This window comes from Melanotaenia boesemani, chromosome 14 (assembly GCF_017639745.1).
Source record: "Melanotaenia boesemani isolate fMelBoe1 chromosome 14, fMelBoe1.pri, whole genome shotgun sequence".
In the NCBI taxonomy this organism is placed as follows: Eukaryota; Metazoa; Chordata; class Actinopteri; order Atheriniformes; family Melanotaeniidae; genus Melanotaenia; species Melanotaenia boesemani.
In genome coordinates this window covers 16,394,744-16,419,292 of record NC_055695.1, presented here as the reverse complement: position 1 = coordinate 16,419,292, position 24,549 = coordinate 16,394,744, and the positions used below count along the sequence as shown (strand labels likewise).

Genomic DNA, 24,549 nt, shown 5'->3' with positions numbered 1-24,549 from the left:
TCTTTGAGCCTGGTGACTCTTTTAAGCCTCTGCTCCAAAGTTATGCACCTATAATGAAATGAGTATTTCTCTGCAACCACATGCTCAATTTGAATTCTTTTAGGGTCATAATACAGGGAACATATCTGAGATTGATTAAGATATGTAAATATCAGTAGCTGTCTTAGAATAAATGAAGATGGCATAAAACACTTTAAGTATGAATATGAACATCCATTTGGAATGATGCAGCTTCAGCTCTAAACGTCTATCAAATCATAATAAAATATCTGAACATCATCTTAGCAAAGGCCAACTCTGATGAAGTGGATCAGAATAAATTTTTCAAAGGTTTCATACAGACAGTACAGGTGAAGTCTCTGAAATGGCCATTTTGGTACAGTCTGGCACCCTCTGACCTCAAAGTCTCTCAAATATGGGACCTCAGGTTTTAAAAGGTTAATTAGTTTAAATCTTATAGGATATATATCTAATATAATCCTACCTATAAAGAGCTTGTTTAGATTTTAATTGCAAAAATAGACAAATATAATCACAATTTTAAAGATAACTTGGTTTCATGTTAATGTTTTAACAGTTTTGGCTTTGTGCATGTTGGTTGACATTTATAACTTCTCACAAAAAGTTGAGGGACATGTGGAGCAAATTACTGCTAGTTATTATGAAAAATGTTGTTTTACTGAAGATTGTAGCGCAGGTTGAATACCGAAATGTGTTTAAACTTGTACTTGAATGAACAATCTGTCATGCTGACATTTGACAATTACAGCCGGGTCATTAGGTGCCCTTAGTTGATAGAAAAGTACTGATTGTGCTGGTTTTGGTTTCTCTCAGAGACAATGCATTTGTTTGAGCCCCCGTTTCTTCATCCTCTAGGGAGAGTCCACAAGACTGTTCCAGCAAGAGTCATTTGTGCCTTGTCCTCACCTTGAATTCTAATAACATGTTTGCTGGCAACTGGCTTAAATCATTTGCGACACATACATCAATCAGTCCAGATTCAAGTGTCAGTTCTTGAATTTAAAAACCAAATTACCCCTATTACACATCATTTACCCACTCCTGGTAAGCACAATTTCAATCATCAACTCACACTGTGCTAATTGTAATTATGGGGTGGATTCAATTTATTCAAATTGCTAAGGAGGCAAGTTGGCATGATTCTAGTCTTTACTTAATTCAAGCACTGGTTCCGTCTGTGACTTCGTATATGTCTAAACTGTGATTTCTTTTATGGCTCAACTGTGATTACTTTATCTTCTTGTCATCACCAGCAGAACATCAGTGTAAGAGTTGTTTTTAGCCTCTGTACTACATTAGTATTGACTTCCTCACTGTCCATTCACTGTGTATGGGACATGAAAGCTCCTTTTGGTTCTGTGTTGATGCAATCCTCCTTCTAGTTTGTCTCTATCAGATGTGGTGCGACAGCTTTGACAAGTAAATCTTTCTCTTGACGTGTCACTGCTTTCATTTTTGATTGGAAGTAGGCGAGTGTTTATGTGTGCATGCGTAAGGGTGGGGAGATGTCTTTCACTGTGACAGAGGGGAGCATTGACTGGTCTGATGTTAAGCTACTGAAGATGCCAAACACATCCTGAGATTATCTGTTAATGTTAAGATAACATTGACAAAAGTCACAGTGGGAGAGCAAACAAAAGATTTGCAGATATATGTTGGGACATAAGGTCACATCTAGTGTTTTAGCTCAGTTTGCCTCTCAAACCAGCTTGTGCTAAGCTAGAGATCATGTTGGAGGAACACAGTGTCGCCAAAATAGAAACATTTCCCCCTCTGGATTATTTTGTAGTTAATAATGGGAAACAGCAGAGATTAAAACAAACTGAACTGTGTACAACAATCCTTTTTTCAGCTAAACATTTTATATCTTCAGGCTGTTAAAGATCATCACCATCACAGTAAGCTGTTAAACATTTAAATTATCAACGAAGATGCCAGCAACAACTGGAATAGGATTTATTATAATGCCCACATGCTTGCAACAAAAGGATGCACAACATGTCAAGTGGTTTCCAGCAGCTTCACCTCTGGGTCATTTCTCTCTAGTCTCAGTCCTTCAATGCGTCTCTTCAAAGAAAATGTGACAGACCAAGAGATAACAAGATCTGCTGAAGAGGATGATGAAGTACTGTACTACTGAAGATCCACTTAAGCTGACATTTGCACCATCCCTGACTCTTTACACTTCTCCCCAAACACTTATGCCAATAGGTGAGAAATCAAAGCCTCATTTGTTGCAATTGTGTTGTTCTTTTCAGGATTATCAAGGGTCAAGGCATCGACATCAAGAGCCTCAGCTCCAGATCAGTCCTCACAGTGACCAACATGACAGAGGATCGTTACGGGAACTACACATGTGTCGCCACCAACAAGTTAGGGACGGCTAATGCCAGTGTGCCTCTTATTCGTAAGTTTTCATTCTACCTGCTTGTGGCTAAGTGGAGTGGTGAGGTGTGAAGAAGGCTGAAAGAGTGTTGTGGATGTCAGTGAGAAGTTTTTGGCCTTGTAAGCGTTTCCATTCTTGCTGCAGATTTCTTGTTTTAAGATAAGAAAACAAAAACTAAACTCAAAGCAACAACTGGGTGCCCAAAAATCACCAGCTGAAGTGGTTTTCTTATTTTCTACTCAACGGTTCTGTAAATCTGTTGTCTGCTGTAGTTGCAGAGTCAGTGTGGATGTGTGTGTGTGTGTGTACTTTTTAAGTCCACATCTGCATGTGTACTGAATGAAAATACCACCTGATAAAAAAAAAAAATAGCTTTGAGATAACAACTTAATTACAAAAGCAGCTACACAGGTCAGGATGTGTTAAGTTGAAGGCAAATAAATATTGCTTAGATTTTAAGAATGTCAAAGCTTTTTAACTTCCAACAAGGCCAATGCATCATTAGTCAAATTAAGAGTGCATCAGTGATGCACTTTGCAATTATTTGTTGTGGTTTTAGAAACGTTCCTACAGAAACATTCATGTATTTGCAAAAACTACAATAACAAAAAGGGTCATGGGTATCAGATCATGAGGCTTAAGGGTTATCAAAAGAAAAGACACTACATTTTCACTATTACAGCATGGAAATAACGACTAAGCAATTATTTTATCTTTTGTTGTGAGCACAGCATGTTTAACAACACGAATAGTGCACTAATTTGTCAACCAACCAGGAACTGACTTGCTTACAACTGAATGCTTTTTACTTGGACAGCCCTGTGTATTTTTCCCTTGACTTTTCTAGATGCCCTAACTGCATTGGCATTGCATACAAATGAAAGAAGGAGATTTATTTTTTCATGCAGTGCCATATTCTTCCTGAGCATAACCTTAGACCTTTGCTGTGAAGGCAGGTGGCTGTGAGTTATGTTGGAGGCATATAGAAGGCTGAGTATCTCTCCTTAGACCAGGAATAGAGCAACCAGTCAAAATGACTGAAAAATGATGTGATTGGACTATTTTGGAGGAATAAAAGAAGGAAAAAAGCACAAAATCAATCAGTACCACAACCTGTGGCTAACATTAACATACATCCTGACAAACTATTGAGAAAATACAATAATTAAGCTATCACACAAAGACACGCAACATGATGATAGCATGATGGCTGATGCGTGACAATATAAGCATGAAACATGTTTACTTTATCTTGAAAGCAGCCATCAGGTTCACTGCCTTTAGCTTTTGAAAGCAAGAGGCAGAGTATACCTGCTGGGATGAGTCATCAGTTTATTAAAAGTATACCTAGTGATTTAAAGGATTTTCAAAGTTATATATCAAGAAAATGATCAGCAAATCACCAGACGTACCACTTAACACTCAAATTTAAAAAGAAGATACACAATTTTGTCTGTTTACAAATGAAACTGATTATTTTTCAAAGTCTGTGCACAGCACAAATAAAGTTCTGAATTTGTCTCATCACAGAAAAGTTATATATTAAAAAACAGCTAAACATTGTTGGACAGTGGAGCTGAAAACTGTTCAGCTATTGTATATCCATCAGAGACATTGATTTATCCTAAATCCCAATAGTCTCTGATAAAAGTCTGTAAAGCTACTAGTTGTTAAATGGCCATTGCTAAAACACTTTGTCTATAGCGAAAAGTGTTCGACCCGATTATGGCAGACATCTGCAGTTTTGTTTGGCCCATATTTGACCTTGACTTGCAGCGTTGACTAAATGTGAGTGTGGCTACCAAAAACTCAGCCACATGACCACCACATGTGGCCCACAAGGCTTCCCATATTAGAACTACTTCTGGCCCACACAACATTTGCCAGTACTATAACTAAGTCACAAGGGGCAGAAGTAGCTCAGATTAGGCCCAAAAGTTTCTGCTTTCTAGAAGGTGTTGGTAGTGATCCTCAGCTCTCCATCATTGTTGCACAAAATCAATAGCCTGAGCACCACCCCAGTAATCCTCATTTCCTTTATATGTTTCCTGCAGCACAGGCTTCTCAATAATCAGGCATACATGGAGCATGTTCTCTGGTCTCTGCCTCATATTAATCCACTTCTTAATCTTGCCATCCCTTTGAAATTTAGTAAGGGAGCATGAGTTGTTCTGTGAATCCCAGTATCCAGGGAAGATGCATTTTCATGGCTATATCAGCATAGCTACTAGGTTGAAATAGTGTCACTGTACCACAGTAGTGTCAACATTACAGTGTACGATGCTGGGTCATCTAATGTACATATTCCTATAGGTCATCAAGCCAGGATTTCTGACCCATTCTACACTAAAAAAAGTAGTTTTCCAGTCTAACACCACATTTCAGTACAACACAGGTCTCCAGCTTTACATGTCTTTACCTATCATTTTCCAGATTTGTTTAAAAGGAAATTTTTTAATTTCCTTACCTTACAGACTTAAAGAAGACTTAAGAGAAGTAGATTCTTGTGCCAAGTTTGTTTACCCTCTACAGTGAAGAAACACAGACCATCTTCTCTGAAATTACCATAAACTGGCCTGGGATGTGCACAGCCTAAGGTGGGAAGTCTCTGCAGCAGATGATTAAACCCACCAAGTACTTCATCAATACCCATCTTCAGAGAATCCATGTTATTGATGAAGCGGCAATGTGGAAACCTGTAAGCTACAGTCTAATGTCACTTCTGGGGGACAATGGACAACATTTTGAAGCTTTCAGTGAATACTTGAATGATGTATAATGTATATGTGGGCCAAGACTTCTTGTTTCATTCAGCAGTCATCATTTGAATGCAGAAAGTTCAATTGTTGGCAGGGTTGCTGCTCCTCATCTGCCAGTCGGAAGATCGGTGGTCGGTGTCAAGGGACTGAATCTTGTGTTGCCTCAGATGCATCCATCAGTGTGTGAATGTTTTGATACAGAAAATGCACTGCATAAATGCTGTAACATGGTGTAGACTAAAGAAGTGCTGTATGTGTCTATATGTGTGTGTGCATGGGTATATGTGGCTTCTAGTGTAAAAAGCACTTTTAATGGTCAATTACAAGTAATTTGAAACCTAAAAATCTTTTCCTTGCCTGCATGTTCTACATATTATTATACATGCATATGTTCATAGAATTTAGTGCAGAGTGCAAGGCACCCACTCATGCCTAAGCCTGTCCACCTCCAAGGTATCCTTTGCCGTACCACTCCAGCTATCAGCTATCTGTAATTGCCACTTTGTGTCTTGGTTACACAAAACACAGATTTTATCAAAGTAAAAGCTTTGTATTGCTTCACAGCCAAGGACTATCTAATCCATCACTAACAATGTACACAAAGCTTTTTGGCAAACAGGACTGCATCATAATTTTCATATATTTCCAAAAAATAAACCCCCTGAAATCTAAAATGTGCACTCAACAAACATGCACATTTTAAATTCTGTTTTCTAAGTAGCTTTCAGCCACTTTCATTCCTGAACAAAAACACACTTCTTTCATTAAGGATCTGTCTTCATATATTCATGTTCTTGTTTGGAGCTCAACAATGTATATTTTGGCAGGTTTAGGCTGTAAATTCCTACACAGTTAGGCTTTCCTTTATATGGGCCATCTGCTGTTCCTGTATAGCAGCTATTTAAAAAAAAAGAAAAAAAAGTAGTGACAGTGAAGAGCTGGAAAACATAGCTCTCAATGTTTTAGAGTGAGGGTGGGTGAAAATAATCAATTTAATATATTCAGTGATGAAATATGAACAGGTGAATTAAATTATTCACTAGTTTGAGCGGCACTCTCTGATGATAACATTGTCCCTAGTAGGCCAGAGACTCAGAATACAAAAAGACATTTCTGTAGAGTTGGCAATTGTCAAAGGAGCACTCTGCTCTCCTGTTTGTGTATGCACAAAGAACATCAAAGGCTTGTCTCAGATTCTCAAATGGATGATCTTAATGTGACACTAGCGAGGCCTCAAAGGCAGTGCGGCAAAGAAACCCTCAGAATAGACAGAGGAGGCAGCTTCCTGAGCTGCCACCCCCAACTTTTCTCCCTCTTCCATTCCATCTCTTTATCTCTCTGTCTCTCCATCATGGCTTTGTCTGTCTGATTCTCTTATCTCATTCTCTTGTTCTCTCCATCTTTTCTCCTCTCGTTCTCCCTTGTTGCTCATTCTTTCTCCCTGTCAATCAGTTTTACTCTCAAACACACTCTCAATCTGACTTCTCTCTCATGATCTCCGCTAATGGAAGAGAGGCCAGTTCTGCTGTTGCTTTTAACAAGAAATGGCAAGCAGTCTCCGCAGCGCACCTCACTGCTCCACGCTGAGGCAAATAACCAAACCCAGAGGTTAGAATTCACCATGGGTGACTTTGGATTGCTATTTCAGAATCTGTCAATAGCTATTGATGGGCAAGATGTGATGGGGGGGGAAACAGCATGCATATTTGATAGCACTTGATAAATTGAGGTGAATTTTAAATAGCAACACAATGTAGGTGGTATGTAATTAAAGAATTTTTTGCCATTACAAGAAGAAGATTAGTAAAATGTGAATTTTAAAAAATAATGCAGCCACCATGTAAACAGATACAACATAAAGTGAAATACTAAGTATTCAAGGTTCAGTTTCACTGCTCTCTTGTCAAGCTTTTAAAGTTGATGGGTCTTAACCCTTCAGCAGTGTAAATCCATTTTGTCTTAATCTAATAGATTCACTTTAAATCAGTCCAGGAAAAGGCTTTCTATTATTGCTGATGAGATGAACTGTGACTAAGAAAATCCAAACCCAAACAAAGTAAACACATTTGCCTTCAATTTGGATCAGCCCCAGTGAGTTTGGTTTCTGTTTTAAACCAAATGAGGAATAGAAACAGAATTTAAATCCTCAGTTTGTGTTGGTGTTGTTCACATGGTAGGTTCTGACTAATCTCTATCCTTTTGAAAAAAGTTGGTTGCCAGAATCTTTTCTGTCGGATGTGCAAGTTATTTTAAAGTATTTAGGCTTTCTTCCTTTTTATCAGCCAGTGATCGTGAAGTCTTTACAATTAAGTACCACTTTAAACTGTGTTAAAAGCGTTGGGAACAGATACTGTTTTCTTTTTGGGTTTTTTTTGTTTTTTGTTATTTTCTTTTTTTGGAGCAGAAAAAGAGTATACCGTTTCTGCCTTTCTGTGTTGGAGTAATGCGTGGATTTTCATGTGTGTTAAAGTGCACAAATCTTTTCATACGATTTAAATAACACAGGACATGATGCTTTTCAAAACAGTAAAGTGGAGAAGCTCTTGTCACAATTGTCTGTACTTATAAACAGTTGCTAAGTGACGAAAGTGTAGCTGAACTGAGCTGGATGAAAGGTATGAATGTAAGACTAAAAAGCATAGGAATAATTGGTTGCACTTGAGATGGATGCTTGTATTTCATTTAATACAACCAGCACTTACACAAGTGTGTACTGTTTGTTTTAATAGTAACATATAGTTTTTCTGTCATAAGTTCAAGAAGTCGTCATTTTCATGTAACATTTAATTCATTCAATTTTTTTTTATAAGTGAATGTGAGTAAATACAGAAAGATTATCTTTATATTTATAAATTTATGCCAATAATATATATCACTAGTCTCCTTTGCAGATACTAGCTGACTGCACAGTCTCAAATTTTTATTTTGCACAATTTAACAAACTAGTCAATAGTTAATTGTGCTGCACCTGTCAATCAGTTCAGGTCCCATATAGATGCTGAGTTTTCTGTGTTTGATGTAAGCCTGTGTTCACTCTGCTGGAGGATGATTCTGTACTATTCACTGTAAACATGTTGTATGTGTTGTCCCTGCGCCAGACAGCTAGCTGCAGCTGCTAATGAAGGCTGTGTCCTGGTTTACTTTCCTTGCTATGATGTTGCTATTCAGTTTGTGCTGAGCATGAACCACTGACATGCATAGCTTCTGCATGGTTGGAGGTATATTGTACAGCTGTATGCTGAGTTTGTAGTCATGCCAGAGAATTTTTTATTTGTTTGTTTTTTGTTTTTAATCTGCCTTACTCTTTTATATTAGTATTTTCCCAAACAAAAGACTCTTGTAGCAGCTGCAGTAGTTTGAAAGTTTTTGGTGTTTTTTTTGTTACCTTCTACATGCTGCGTACCCTACTTAGATCAAAGCTCCTGCTTATTAAATAGGTGAGTTTTGAAAGTGGAGAGAAGGCTTTGCCTACTTTTAGGTATGCGGTTTCTGTACAATTTCTTGGTACGCTGTCCCTTCCTTCAGTCAAAGGGCTTTAATTTTATTCCACAGTAATCAATATTTTTGAGCTACATGTCAGATTAGAAGGGCCTTGCGACATTAAGTAGAAATTACAAAGTGTGGCTGTTTCTAATAAGTTAGGTGCATCACTGTTTAAACTCTTCCCTATACCAGAATCCTGTTTCATGTTCATGTTAACGCAGCCAGGTTGCTGTCTGAAGTCTATCGGCTTTAACTACATCAGCTGTCTCAGTATAACTGACTATTACTCTGATTCATAGACAGGTTCCTTCGAAAAATAAATCCTCACATTCCCGCTGTTTAACTTTCAGTGATTCCCAACCATACACTGAATGTTGACACTTCAGTTCATGCACGTTTTCCAGTGACGGGCTTATTCATAGCAATGTAGCAGCAATAAAATAAATAATGTTTGGCACATAAGAAGTTTAGCCCAAAAAGCAATTATGCCCACTGTGATGCATAGTGTTGGCAGCATCATGGTTTAGAGCTGCTTGTCTTCAGCAGGATCCAAATTCTTTCCCTCAGTTATTTAGAGAAAGATGAAGAGCTTCACGTATAGGTTTTGCAACTAAATCATCACACGCTTTTCGGAAACTGAAGGAACTTTCATTTTAGTACAGAAAAGCATAGATTAAAATCATCAAAAGAATTATTTCACTAGGAGAAAATCAAATTTTACTTGAATGGAGTTTTGATCTGAATCCAAAAGAAAAGCTGTCGGTGTGATCTTAAGAAGGCTCTGAAAGAAGATGCTTTTGCAATTGGACTCATGTAGATAATTTTTGCAAAGAAAATGTGGGACATTATGATAAGTGAAGATGCACAAAGCAAACAAATTCTTACCCAAAAGACTGAGATATATGATAAAGAGAAAAGGTCCTTCTCCAAAGCATTTTTCAATCTATTTTCACAACTTAAGCTGCCATTTTTATCATTATGAATTTAAGTGAACCTGTACTTTGATTGTAGATGTAAACCATAAATGTTTTATTAATTTAGCTGAGGTATAACAACAATCACCACATTGACCATCTCTATTTCCACTCACTATTTCGTGCACTGGCTGAAAGTGAACTCCAGTGAAAAGACCAAGACTGTTCACTCCAATTTTCTCAGGAGTCCACCAGCTTAATTGGTCAAGCTCTTATCCCCCAGCCCACCTCAGCTTAGCCCTGAAGGAGATTTTCTCCACCTGTTTCCTCTTTCTTCATTTCCTCCTTTCCTCTCTCCCCTCCTCCCTCTGAGCAGTAATCGGAAGAGACTGATGAGGAAGAAAAAGAGCTACCCTCGCTCTCTCTGTCACTGCTCACCATCCCTCAGGCAGGAGAGACACTGCTGGCTACTGGGTTAATGAACGCTGTATTCATTTGTCACGCTTATCAATCACTGCATGTGTAGGTGTCATTTTGACACGTCTTCTCATCTGCCATTGTTGTTGATGATGTTGTTTATTTCCACACCATGTGATTGTACCTGAGTCATAAAGCAGAAATGCCGGAAAACAGGAGCTAAAGGTGAAACCTGAAACATGAGTGAGTGATAGGAGTTTAAAATTTTAGGCTGTCACGCTGAAGCCATGTGGGGATGGATATTGCTTTCATGTTTTAACAAGTTTTTTTTTATCACACTTTCCAGTTTTTTTTTTGTTTTTTTTTTTTTACCCATTTTCAGCATTGCTTATCTATCTAAAACCCCAGCCTGTGTTTATTTAGTTACTAATTGTTCTGTGTTAAATCTATAACCAGAAACAAAAAGTATCCTGACATCTAGGGGTTTTCATTTTTTTTTTTCCCAAACTGCATACTTACATTATTACACCATTTACCTTTCATTTGAGTGCCTCCATTTCCATATTTAAGCAATCAAAAAAGGTCATTATTTTTTTCCAGTTTCATGGCAATGAGGAAATGTTTGCTGCTGAAGCATAGTGCTCATCCAGAAGCCTGACGGGCAAAGGACTTTACATGCACCCACACCACACCCACCCTTGCTGAGTCCTACTGGAAACAAGATGCACTGCTTAGGACGTTCATCTTTAGACAACTCATCCCAGTTTGCGCCCACAAGATGATAAATACGCTGGCCAGTATTAAAAATCACATAGAATGAATAACTAATTAGCTGGCTCACAAACAAACACAGCCTTCAACGCCAACTGTTCCATAATAGTGAAGTTAATAAGTGAGGCAAATGGTTAAGAATAGATGAACAGTTCACACAAGGAATGTGTTTCAGCATGAACAATAACTTGCAGTCAAATGGAGTAATTAAGATTAATGAGACACCTACAATAGCTCGGATTATAGTCCAAGTTTCTTTGGAACATGTCCCTATGTTTTAATCAAAGATGAAGACTTTTTTCTCAGAAGCACAAAAAAAGTATTTTCTCTTAGTTTTAAAGAGAATTAGTGATCAGGATTTTTGATTAAGCAAGTCATTTGTAAGGCTTTTCCTTTTTTTTTTTTTTTTTTTTTGCTTCAAGATGTCAGTTTATGGATTTTAGTACAATTTGTGTTTTCAGTAACTCCAACAAGTTCCTTTCACTGTCTGCATAGCAAGCAGGCCCTAAGATGTAAAATTGATTTGTTCACTTTTTAATAAGAGCTCCATAATATGGTTATAATGACCCACATTCTGAGCAGGGCCTCACATGAACATTAGTTTCTACAAATCATGTCAGATAAATCTCTTGCATTGTTCTGTCTACATAGAACAAAGAAAAAAGCAATCCATGAAATGAAAAAGCTGGGGAAACTAATGTGTTTTATCTTGCAATTGAGCAGGCTGTGCGAGAGGTTGGCACATACAGTACGCAACATGATGTGTAGCTCTCCTTAACGGGAGAAAGAGTCCAAGTGAGTGTGGCGCTACGAGAGGAGAGATTGCATGTCAAAAGATATGTTCCACAGTAATGGAGGAGTGTCTGAGAGCTCATGAAATGATTCACTGGTGAATTCATGCTCAAGTATTAATCAGATAGCACCCGCTTGCCTTTTTGAAGAAGGTACTGAAAAGAAACTGTCTTCTCTATCGGCTCCCCCAGGAGTACTTAAAGTAGGAACATTTTTGGAAGAAAAGATGAATTTGACCATTTCCTCGTGAATATACCGAGTGGAAAAGGCATATAATTTCAAGTGTGAATACTGATTCCTACACAATCCCCTCCTTTCAGATAGAATGATGAAATCCAATGAAAGCAAATGTTTTTGTTGGCATAACAGTGGTCCGTTAAACAGCAACACAGTCATTACACAGTTGTTAGAGCACTTCAGAAAAGTGACACGGAGTACTACGCAGACGTCAATGAACCTCTTTTGCCCTGCAATCGAAAGTGGCCACATTGAGTTCCCATGTAAATGGATTAAAATGGAGAGTCTAAGTGTGCCTCTGCACTATTTTCTGGCCTAGATACAGCAGCTCACTGCAACAGCTTATAAAGTAATATTCTCTTTTGGAGTGAATACGTGTGAAGTGTAATCATGGCTGCCATGGTTTCCCTTGTGACAAATAAGCTCCTCCTCCACCATAAAGTGTTATAGAAGGTGGTGAATTACTATGTACAGTTGTATGAAATTTAAGTGACTGCATTAATAATGTTAGTGCAAGTGTAAGTCACGCTGTTCATGTGTCAGAAACAGAAACCTGAAGATGTTATGAGCCCAACCTTTACATCACTTTGACTTAAGCTCTCCTGGTGAGGAACAGCTTTACTTTGCCAAACACCTCCGACTCAAGTGAGTCACTGCAGAAGCCTTCTCTCAGCTTAACCCAAGTTAAGGGTTTGTTTGCGCAACAGAAAACTGTAATTTACATATTTTTTATGCACTTAATATTCAGTGAGCAGTAGTATTTACAAATATAGTGATATGTTTACAGTATATCAAACTAGATATAGCAAAATCTGTAGGGACATCCTAACTGCAAATGTGACCAAGTATAAGATCCATTTAAAGAGGAAAGAACTTGCATGCAGCCTTGGTTTGACACACCAGATTGAGCATTTCTGGGTGTCAAACTATTCCATCTCTCAAATGCCACCAGTGGCTCAGCCTGAAATGAGTTCATAAGGTAATCAGATTGAGACTCTGAGTCCCCTCCTCTGAGGATCAAACAGACTGTAAGTTCCCATTTTTGGTTCATTCTGCAGTCAGTTTATACATCCTAAAAAGGAGGAGAAAAAAATTGATGATTATGCTTCTGTCTGTGGAGAAGGAGGATAGAATTAAACTAATGTGATTTAAGATCTACCCAAAAAGGGCTGGATGCTACCTGAGAATGGTGTGATGGTGTGCCTTCAAGACACGGGGAAAAAAATGTTGTGTAGTTTACCAGGAGTGCGATTTCACCCCGACACAAAATCCCCTCAGATTTCTGAAGCAGCTATAGCTCCAGGGTTCATCTCAGTTTTTTGTCTCTGCTGTAACTCATGCAAATCTGAGACAGCTGGGGGAATAAAACATGTTGTTTATGAGCATGTGGAAGCTGCATCTTGCCACAGAGACATCAGTCCTTAATGCATGGGGAGGATTTGTCTCCATTCCCTGTCCTTTTGTCCTTGCATGCAGTTTTCTTTTTGTTTTACGTCTCCATTCTGTTAATAATACATGAATGTCCTCTTTCCCTCCCCCTCCCTCTTCCCCTCCTCTCCTTCCCTGTAGCAATTATTGAACCCACCACCACTAGTGCTGTCTCAAGCCCAGGTCAGTATATGTCACCATGCTGTACACCAAATCAGTGAAGAGGTCTGCTGCCTCATATTAACCAGAGCCAAAATGCTCCCCTCCATCTTAATTTATTTCAAATGGCTGGCTGGAATGCCTGCTAGGTGTACAGCTTCATTTTATGTCTTATTTATTTTATTTGCTTTTTTTTTTTGGATTGGCTTCTACAGTCTGGCTACATATACTCCCGGCAGCCTGTGTCATCACAACACCCCGCCCCCTTCCTTTCATTACAGCCTCCACCATCACCCCCACTTGGAGCAAATGATACTGTCATCAAGTGGCTGTTCCATATTCCTTTTGGGTCTGATGCTTTTTACATTACTGATGGCTTTGTCTTCTTCTCTTTTTGGCTTTTTCACCACCACTCTCCAGCAGTGTACATCAGGGCCAGGACACTGTTAGTGGCAAAGGACCTTGGTTTGTTGCTTGTAAGATGGAATCTTTGCTGTCCTTGTATTTTATCAGTCCTTTTCTGTCCACTTTTGTTTGTGTCTCACTTTTCTTATCCTCTTCTCTCTACCTTTTCTGTCTTTTTTTTTCCTCTTTTCCGGAACAATCAGTTGGCGCTCTGCCACTCTTTAACCTGATCTCCCGCTAGTGCAGTTGTCAGTGTTACATAGTCAATGTCGCCCTTGTTCCCACGCTTCGTTGTATTCTGCTGCTTCCGCATTCCACTCCTGAGTAATATGGAGAGAAAATCGACTCAATATTATTGTGTTTATGTAATACATGGTTTGTAAATTCTGTAAACCATTTTGTGCGTTACTCGGGGAACTTGCAAATGTATGTTCAAATGCACTCACAAATATATACAAATTACGCACAGAATAAATTTACATTTGCACAAATAACAAAAATGCACAAACACTACAATTCTACAAACAAATATTTTACCTTCAACCTCACAAATCTAATATTAAGATGTGCAAAAAGGGCTCTGATGCAGACAGATGGTTAAATATGTGTGCACAAATCACCTGATACACACAGACAAAACTGCATTCACGCACAGATCAGTTTACAAGTACATCTTAACACTTCCAGGAGCCTCACAGTTTCATGCATACATGTATGTACTGGTGGAAAGCTGAGTCACCAGTTATTTTAAAGTGTGAATTTCTAGATATTTGTGTAAGCATTTCAACATACATTTGCAAGTACATCAAGTTAGGCACAAATTAGTGTCCGCAGTTTAATACTAAAGACACCCAGACATACACACACAAACACTTAAAGGTTCTTTTTGGTTCTGCTGATGCTGAAATGAAAACAGTATTCAGTAGCTCATACTTGACCTCATGTGAGGATTCATATTCCATGATTATTTTTTCTAACTTAGCTTTCAGCTTTGTAGATAGGCAGCTTTCTCCACCAGTCTGTTTGAGTCAAAAAATAATTATCCATTGAGATTCTGTCAGATAACAAGTTAAAATAAGCTCAGCAACAACAAATGGTCCTGAACTCTCATTTGATGGAACGCTTGCAGAACAAATGACAATTTCATGGTCCAAAGGATCACCAGTGGTTTCAGTCGTTGAGATAAACTCACTCAGTGAGCTACTATTCTTCTTCTGCTCCAAGTTGTGTTTGAAGTTATTTTTTTTGATGGCGCTCTTTCTAAGTAGCTTGGTAAAGGGAATTATTTTACGTCCCTGTAAATAGCTCTTTGTTTCAAACATTGTAATTTTGGTAGTGAGTATTAGCAGGTTATTATCTGCTTTTATTCCCTCTCTGAATGGGTTTAGAAAGATGCGGTCCCAAAGTAAAACATAAATATTGAGTCTGTAAAGTAACCAAATCAGGATATCTGAAGCAGAAAAATTGTTCATCCCCCACAGCACCATTGAGTCCATGGTCCATTGATCAAGAGCAAATGATGAAAAAATTGAATTACAAAGAGAAAACAATGTTAATAGGAAACATCAGTCATTTTACTTTTCATTTTTAACCTTGCTGCACTAGTACTATGTGAAAAAACATCCCAAACTGGTTAAAATACTGTTTTGCATGTTTTTAGATCCTATTTTCATGGTAGATATTGGGTTGTGTATGTATACTCCAGTTTTGTTTTAAGACAACTGCACACATAGTTATTTCACAATTTGCTTTCTACTCAAGAGTCACTATTAAGAGGCTTGTTTTTTAAAACGCTTATGATGTTATCCTACTGAAATAAAGAATGTTTACTTGGAAGGTGCCAAATCTTTATCAGCAAAGAAAAGAGAATTATTTATGAGCTTGTATTTCTCACAAAAAACCAAAAAGTTTTTTGGATACATATCATTGTGGAGTCTTGCAAACTTACTACTCACACATAAAATACACTGTTTCACTCCTGACACTCATTTAGTGCTCTAGTTAACAATTTCTTTTTGATAATTATGAAGCAACAACCCCCTCAGTCTGATGTCATGTGGACTGGTCAAACCCTGCCCTCCTCATGAGGAGAGACAGTGATGGTGACTATGAGGCCCTTCATCAGGGAAAACACCTCTAAAGGTTTTTTAAAAAAAGTTTTTTGTGGGAATCAACACTGATGACAGCAAGCACTGTGGTCAGACTGAAAATGAACAATCTTGAGAAAGGAACATAGAGGAGAAAATTGATCACTACTCTGAATAAATCCTCTTCCTACAATGATGAACTGTGGCAGATGGACATCACATTCAGCCACTAGCTCATCCCACCAAAGAGCAAGACATAGCACTACAGCCGATAATTTGTGCCCATTGCCATCAGACGCCACAGTAGCGACTGTGATCACAGCCAAAGCCAGCTGTGCCCCTCACCTCCATCAGACTCCCACTCATCCAAAGCTGTCACACTCATTGCTCTCTTCAGATTCAGATACAGTGATCAATTTATAATACTTGCCATTTTCAGCAATATAACAGAAAACTCATGGGGAAATTTGCTTATCCATCATGTTGCAAAGATAAACTGATAAGTACCCGTATCATGTCTGGACACTGCACACAAATACTGGAGGTATGTTTTGGTCTGACAAAAAGGCCACAGTGTAACATATGCAATTATAGTCAAATTCTTATTGATCAAAGGAAATAAAGTCAATTGTTGCTTCACTGACCAATCACAGCATGTTGTCTTTGGGTATGTCACGATTTGAATTACAGAAACAAGAATATAAACAATCTTGTGCTTGGGTCTGCCCTGTCCCCTTGTGGGAAGCCTTAGTGTTGCATTTCCAGTATAATCTGCTGTCCATCTGAACTCTTAAGGCCCATTTATGCGAAACGCAAAAGACGGATACACAGACGGACAGACAGTTTCATCTCGTCCGTCTCCTGCATTTGTTACGCACGTGATTAGGTTAGTTTTCAGGGAGCGTAGCTGTCCGTCGCTTGAGGCAGAAGACGGAGCAGTACCACCAGAAATTGTGGGGACAGTACTGAGCAGAATAGCTGACATGCGACCAGCATAAGAAAAAAAACTGAGAAGAAGAAGACGATCAGGAAAGGGAACAAAACAGCAGCAGAAGAATGAAGACAAAGACAACAACTGTAGAAATTGGGCAAGCTTTTGAAGAAAGACTGTGTGCAAGTGTTTGGGGCATGTTGGGATGTTGGAAATAACTTTATAACGATGCATTACCGCTGCTAAACAGTATCTGAAACTGACGTCGGCTTGCAGGAGGAAACTCTGAACCTAGCGCTGCCCACTAGTGAAGGAACTGACTTAACAACCATGGCAGCGCAAAAGATGCCTGGAGCATAGATGGGCCTTAACTGGGTGTTTGTACAAAATGTGGAGAAAGTGTGAGTGACTCTTCCTCCTCATAAATGGGCCTTTAAGTATTTGTACTCCTCCACTACCTCCACAAAGATAGGATTAGGGTTAATCTATGAAAAAAGTCACAAGTTTGATCTGTTAGTTGTTGTTGGTCTGATGCTGTGTAGCCTGAAATACCAGTGAAATATCATCCACTTACATGTCATAAACATGTCACTGTATCTGTATAAAAATATAAATGACAATATGGCTGCACATTCAACTAATTTACATAGTGTTTTTTTTTTAAATATTATTTAACATGTTTTTTAGTACTTTAAAATATCTTTACCATTTGATAGTTAAATCTGACCTCCAGGTTTGATGCCATCTTGTTTTCTTTATTTTTCCTTTCTTAACTTATAAATATTATGCATATGTTTGCATCTGCCAGGTAGCCAAGACAGAAACCAAAACCATCTTTACTGAATTTTAGTTTTTAATCTACTGCACTTTTGAAAGTTTACTCTGTTAATGTTAAGAAAAATAAAAAAAAATCACATTGACGATGTTAAGCTTGTTTTGTCTTTAGTATACAGATTTAGATGTATTTACCAAAGCATGAAGTACTGCTCCAGGACTCTAAAGCAGCTGGTCTGGTGCCATCCTGTCATGAAATGTAGATCTGTGATAACAGCATACGCTCTCACAGGCCGCCACTTCTGTTTATTTACGCAAATCACCTGATGGCAGGAAACCAGTGCTCTCATTACTGTGCTGAGCCTTAACTCCCGTCTTTGTAAGGCTCGGTGTACAGCTCTGCTGGTTAAAGGAGTACTATGTGCATTACACATTATATATGGGAGTATTATTTTCATGTGTCATGTTAAATTTCACTGTGATGGACTGGCAACTTGTCCAAGTGTACATTGCCTCTCGCCTGCTAATTTCTGGAATAGACTCCAGCCCCCTGCTACCCCGAATTGGACTAAGTGGTATAGAAAATTAATGAATGAATGTTCAGTTTTAACTAAACAATATTTTGACTGCCTGTATGTAGTTTAGTGAAGACGATCCTGATATAGTTTTACTGTTTGACTCCTGTATTTATTCTGCTCTTATGGATGTGATATACTCAATCTCAGATGTGTGTCTGATAGAAGTTAAAAAAAATAGATCCCTGACCTGGAACTCTGACATGTGAACTTTCATGTCATGCGCCCTTGGTCCAGCATGAAGCTTCTTATGTCAGAAAAAGAGATCAGTGACCCCGTGAAGTTGATGTTATTGTAAAGAAAAACATAAAACATCCACAAAACAGAGCAACAACTGAGAATGTCATAGTGGTGCCCTGAAAATTGCAAGCTCCCTGTATTGCATGTGCAGTAACTAACTAAGCAGATGAGGGTTTCTTTATAAAGATGTATTGAAGATTATCATTTTACCAGCCTAATGAAGATCATTCTCTGACTGATTTAAAGTGAGGGTAGGTCACATATCTTTCTTTATTCAAGGTCCAGGACACAACATCAAAGAGATAATCTACCTTATTAAGTATTCTTCCAAAGTCCTCCAAACTTTAAGTCACTCGCTCAGCTCCCCAAGGCTCAGAATGTTCTGCTAATCAAATTATTTTTGCAAGCATGTAAAGCTTCTTTAAGCTGATTCATGTAGAAAACTGGGGTAATGTCTTCTTTGGAAGATCACTGTAAATAAGGATAAATTATGCTTCTCACTTTATTTATTTATTTGTTTGTTTGTTTGTTTGTTTTTGTTATCTGATGTTGGTACAAATTAGACCTCAAGATACATTTTGTTTAGGCTTTACTGCATCAGGCTATCTCAATAAATTAACATAATTTTCCCTTAAGTTTTAAATGAATATCCTCTCTTGACCGTCACTTTATAAATAAGAGACTAACTGAAACAGTAAGAAGCACATGCATACAGTTAGTTTGTCCTTGAAATTATGTAACTCATTGCTTTGGTCATTTAAACAACATCTAGCTGATTTTAAAGATATCTTTGCAACATGTTCTAACTTTAGCTTTAATACATAATGCATCTAAAGCTGTGTTCATTTAAGTTTGTCTCTTTTGGACTCTTTTTTTTATATTTGGCCTCAGGGAGACTGGAGAGTTTGAAGTAAAGTTTTTCATACGTTCACCCATTTCAACAGAGGCACTTCACTATAAATGAGTCACAGTCATTATTGACTGTTATTAGTTATAGGCTTGTAATTAAGGCAATGTATAGGCTGAGTTTGATTTGTTTTGGTTTATGCCTTGTTTGAAAAAGTGCAGCCTAGCAGCTGACAATCAAGACAAAAGAAAGGCTTTCATGTATTTTAGATTCTCTCATATGATGTTCAATACAGTTGATATGAGTATTTGTAATATTAGATGAATGGAAAAACCTACTGTAACCTTGTAGAATTTGTTACAAGGAGCCTACGGTTTACACTGACTAAAAGAAAAAGAAAGCAACTGTTATCACTAAAATGTAGTTGGACAGCTGCAAACCTGATTTTTTAAATGTTTTTCTCCCTTTTCAGCATCATTGGTTTCATTCCCTGAACCTTTTCAAACAGAGTCCTACTTACTGAATGTTTTTCACATTTTACAGCAGGGGTTTAACAATGCCTTCACACACACACAAAACAGAGTAATGTGAATTCTTAAATATGTGATGGTGAATACACATAGCCATTTACCCCAATAAATAATGAAACCACAGTATGAATAAAGCCATCCTGCAGGATAATCCTCCACAGCCTTTGTCTGTCAGTCCCATCAAACAAAAGTTTTATTTCTAGTCATATTTCAAAGAAAGGCTTAAATAAAAATAATAAATTGTGTTTAAATTGTGCTACAATAATATGTTTTGAAGGCTAAATACAGAACTCATTACTCTTTTATATATATATATATATATATATATATATATATATATATATATTTTTTTTTTTTTTTTTTTTTCCAGAAGTGATAAACATGCAGAGTGGTCCTACTCTTGGGACCTGCAGCAGTGCATACTAAGTTCTCAAAATATACCCTGAAACATATGCTTGGACATATGCTACATGTCCTCATGGACTACTGGAATATTCATTATTATTGATAACCTAATACTATGTCACCTGGAATTAATTGGATACCCTCGAAAAAGGTGAAAAAGTAAAAAAAAAAAAAAAAAAAAAAAACTAAACAAAAAGCAAGTACTAAAGGTATCTTTGAATAGTGAGGGCTTGATTCTGCATTATTCCTCTCATTTCCTGAAGAATAATTTTGACATTATACAGCAAAACACTGACATTTAGAGGTTGATATTGTATTTTATGAATGCCCTAAAACAAACTGTAGCTTGAAGTCCTTCACACTCATCACTGTTAGTTGGTTACTGCGTATGGCAGCATGTTAATACCTACATCACTGATGTGTTCAGGTGCACCAGGTGATGGATATACTAAATGCCTTGTCTGGCAAGACCAGTGACATCCAGAAATAATCTGACTGATGACTGGTGTTAGTTGGAGGGTTAGTTGACAGGGTGGAAAGAGCAATTGGGGCAGGGAGGGTAAGGCAAAGACCAATGGCAATGGAATAATGACAACGACCTCAACATGCAGATGCTGGAAAATCTGGAAGTACAACCAAAGCCTCAAGATTCACCAGGTTATTCTTAAGGGCCTGGAGGGAGGTTACAAACCACAGGGCACGGATACATATTTGGTGATGTGCAGGAGAAGAACCCCACAGAGCCCAGAGCCTCTCTGTGGCACAACAGCTCCTCTCAGGTCTTTCCCAGGGCAAGGTTTGGATCAGGTGACTGCAGGCCTGCAATATGATGGTTTGGCAGCAATTCAACGAGGAAGGTTCTGTATGTGAAGGGAGATGTGGATTGAGGCTTATAGGCAATGACAACCATCATTAGCATCCTTGGTCAGGAGCGGGTCGGTGGATAGGAATAAAGAGACCTTCTCAGATAACACCAGGAACCAAAAGGCAGCCAAGATCCACAAGCAGGAACTGAAGTCCTTTAAGAGGCAGTACAAAAAGGCTAACAGAGAGCAGGAAGAGTTGCAGGTTGTCTTCAGGAAGTAGCTGATGACTGCGCAAAACAGAATGGCACTGAAGGTGCCAAAAAGAGAAAGCCACTAAGTGTGCTTCATTCATTGCAAGCCCTTTTGGCTTAATGAAATTGCTACTGGGGCAGAAGCAAGGTAGCAATCTGGTCTGCCTAAATGAGGAGTTAGATCAGCAATGCGCTGCACAGTCACCCTAACAGGCACATGGAGCTGGGCCAGTGCAACATCCTCATAGACTCTCCACCTCCAATAAGTTGCTTTGACATGTTTAGGGGAAGTCCAGGAGGTTGTGAGGAAAGCAAGATCTAGCTCAACCTTTGGAACAAGTGAAGTCCTGTATAAAGTCTACAGCAGGGCTACTCAATTCGGTCCTACGAGGGCCGCAATCCAGCAGGTTTTCCATGTATCCCTGCACCAACACACCTGAGTCAAATTAATGAGTCATTGTGTAGAACCCGATTGGCTGTCAGAGCCACCTAATTTGACTCAGGTGTGTTGGTGCAGGGATACATGGAAAACCTGCTGGATTGCGGCCCTCATAGGACCGAATTGAGTAGCCCTGGTCTACAGGTACTACCCTTTGCTGCTTAAATTAATCCGGAAGCTCCTGTGAGTCATCTGGAGTGGAGATCCGCAGAACAGGTGTTGTTCCCTAAAGAGAATTTAAAGATGACAAATGAGTACAGGTTGATCTCACTGTCAAGTGTGGAAAAAAAGACCTTTAGTATTGTAGCTGTCTGAGTTCCTCCACAACAACTACATAAACACATTGCTGCAAAAGGGAGGCGTCACTGAAGTGCTGGACGTCTAGAACATACCGGAGTAGTGACTCAACTCATCCGGGTTGTCCGCGAGTACAAAAGGGACCTCAATGTGCAGTGGCTGGACTTAGTGATGTGTATGGCTGCATTCCCCAAACGCTGTTCCAGACCACCATAACCAAGCACAATGTGCTACACCATGTTGTGGATCTGATCCTGAACTTTTGTTCTGTGCTGGACAAACTAGAAAAACCCTAAAAAATGCACTTTATCCAGCACTTTAAATTCTTCTTTCATTTTTTAATTCTAATGTGCACAGTGTTAGATGATTTTATTACTGTTGACTTGTGTTTTTATTCATTTTGTTTTATTCATTTATTTTATATTGTTGATTTTATCATTTTTAAAGCTACTTCCATGCCCAATTTTTAAATGACCTTGAATTGAATTGAATATTACAACCAGTTATGTTAATAGCCTCGATAAGTGCAATAGCATCAGAGTGCTACAAGCTTGAGGTTGGAAAAATCACAGGCTATATCAGTAGCCTTGTTCACCTTGATAGTGAAAATAATAGTGAAGTCAGCAGCCCCAACACCCAGTAAGGCAGCCACTGATCAGGGCTTTCATGTATGACCTGACAGTCATCCCAGAGTCTGTGCCAGTATGTAGGTGGATCCTCCAAGAAATGGATAATCTCTTCCAATGGACTAGGGTGAGCTTCAAACTATTGAAATCCAGACCACTATTGGTGAAAAAGGTCATGGAAAGGTTCTGATTCAGCATTCAAAGGAGGTTGATACCAACAATCCTAGGGAAGCCAGTGAAAAGCCTGGGCAAGATGTTCAACAGCAGTGTCAACAAAAGGAATGTTGGAGCATATTCTGAGCTCCTGCCTAACAGCACTTGGATAGGGCCATTACATCTAGTGCCACAACCAAGTGCTAAAACCCATGGCAGAAGTTATCTAGGGCAATGTTTTTCATTCCTGGTCATTAGGACCCACTGCCCTGCATGTTAAGGTATGTGGGTTCTGAGGATCTGGACTGAGAAATGCTGATCTAGGGGATCAGCAGCTGCAGCTGGGTGTGCATCACAAAAAGACTGGTGGCAGAATATCGAGAACAGAGCTGGAAGGCAAGTTTCATGCCCATTGAAGTATGCCACTAAGAATTTGTGGGGTACAGTGTCTCATGTAATAGAGCGGGTCATCCAGTGATTGGAAGGTAAGCAGTTCTAATCCTGCTCCCCCAGTCAATCTGTCGTTGTGTCCTTGGGCAAGACACTTTGTCCTAGTTGCCTCCAGCATCACTGGTGTTTGAATGTGTTTGAACATTTGGTGGTGATCGGAGACACTGTTGGCACTACTACATTTCTGCCAGTCTACCCCAGGATAGCTGAGGCTACACATGTAGCTTACAATCACAGAGAATGAATAATGGATACAGTGTAAAGCACTTTAGTGCACTGAAAGTGCTAAATAAATCTAATCCAATCTGTAAAACAGCATTTTTTTCCATGCAAGGACAGAGCAAATGCGCTGCACATTTTACTGTAGCATACCTAAAAAGCATTATAAGCTTACACAATATTATTTCATCTGAGTGCAAAGAGATATGCATGACAGTAAAAGATTCAATTTCCCATTATACAGACTTGGTCACCTACCTGCTTTTGCAACTCTTAAACCTCATAAATCAACAACAGCAGTGTTCTAGAACTTGTTATAAGCTGAATGCATTTGAGACACTGGCTTTTGCTGTTCTTCAAATATACAATATGTATTGTAGACCTTCTGGATAAAGTACTCAGACTATGTTGAACCACACATGAATTCACTGTAATTTAATCAAACAGCTTATAAAAGAAAAAGACTGCATATGTGACAATGCAAAAATATTCTGTTAATCTTTATCTGTTGTCAGAAGCACAAACCAGAAGTGCTAGAGTTAAGTTGCATCAAGTGGTAATTATGTGGAATAGCAAATGTGACTGCTAACTGCTTGGGTTTGTGAGTCACCCAACATAATGAACATATAAATACATTCAACGAGTACTAACGGGATGGAGTATCTCCCAACAAAAAGCCTTTATTGGGGTCATGTATGAGTGGACTGGTGCTGTACTTTCTAAAAGACTGAATTTGTTGAAACTGGTGTTAAACTGCTGTAGGAGCTTCTACAGCAAACAACCTCGCCTCTACTTTACTCAGCATGCCTGGTGTCAGACACACTGAGCAACCCGCAGATAATCCTTTTTGGCAGAGCATTTTCTGCCAGCCTTATCAGTTATATGGTAGCAAGATCAAGAGCCGTGCAAACACCCTCAGCCACTACCACCCCAGCTCCTGGACCGTATGGTTTGTTTTGAGGTGATATGCTGACCTTCATTTTTTTACTGAGTGCTAACTCTGCAATCACCTCTGGAAAGGCCTGATAAGCAGATGGCATGCCATCTATCATACTTGACCTCTTGATTTCTGGGCCATGTAAATAGACATTGAATTTTGCCCTGTGGAACTGAAAGCCTCCGAGCTTCCCCAGTGAAAAACCTGTTG

At 38.7% G+C, this 24,549-nt stretch overlaps 1 protein-coding gene across 3 annotated transcripts in view; it reads left to right on the top strand.

The window, feature by feature from the left end:
* Window positions 1–24,549, top strand: part of negr1 (neuronal growth regulator 1) — a 152,566-nt gene that overhangs the window by 98,115 nt on the left and 29,902 nt on the right. The window contains exons 6-7 of one of the 3 annotated variants that reach the window (XM_042006624.1): window positions 2,280–2,428; window positions 13,350–13,391. In XM_042006624.1, the coding sequence (XP_041862558.1) occupies window positions 2,280–2,428; window positions 13,350–13,391 (191 nt within the window). Of the gene's footprint in view, window positions 1–2,279; window positions 2,429–4,881; window positions 5,384–13,349; window positions 13,392–24,549 lie in introns of those variants that run through there. The other 2 variants (XM_042006626.1, XM_042006625.1) reach the window with 2 other exon arrangements.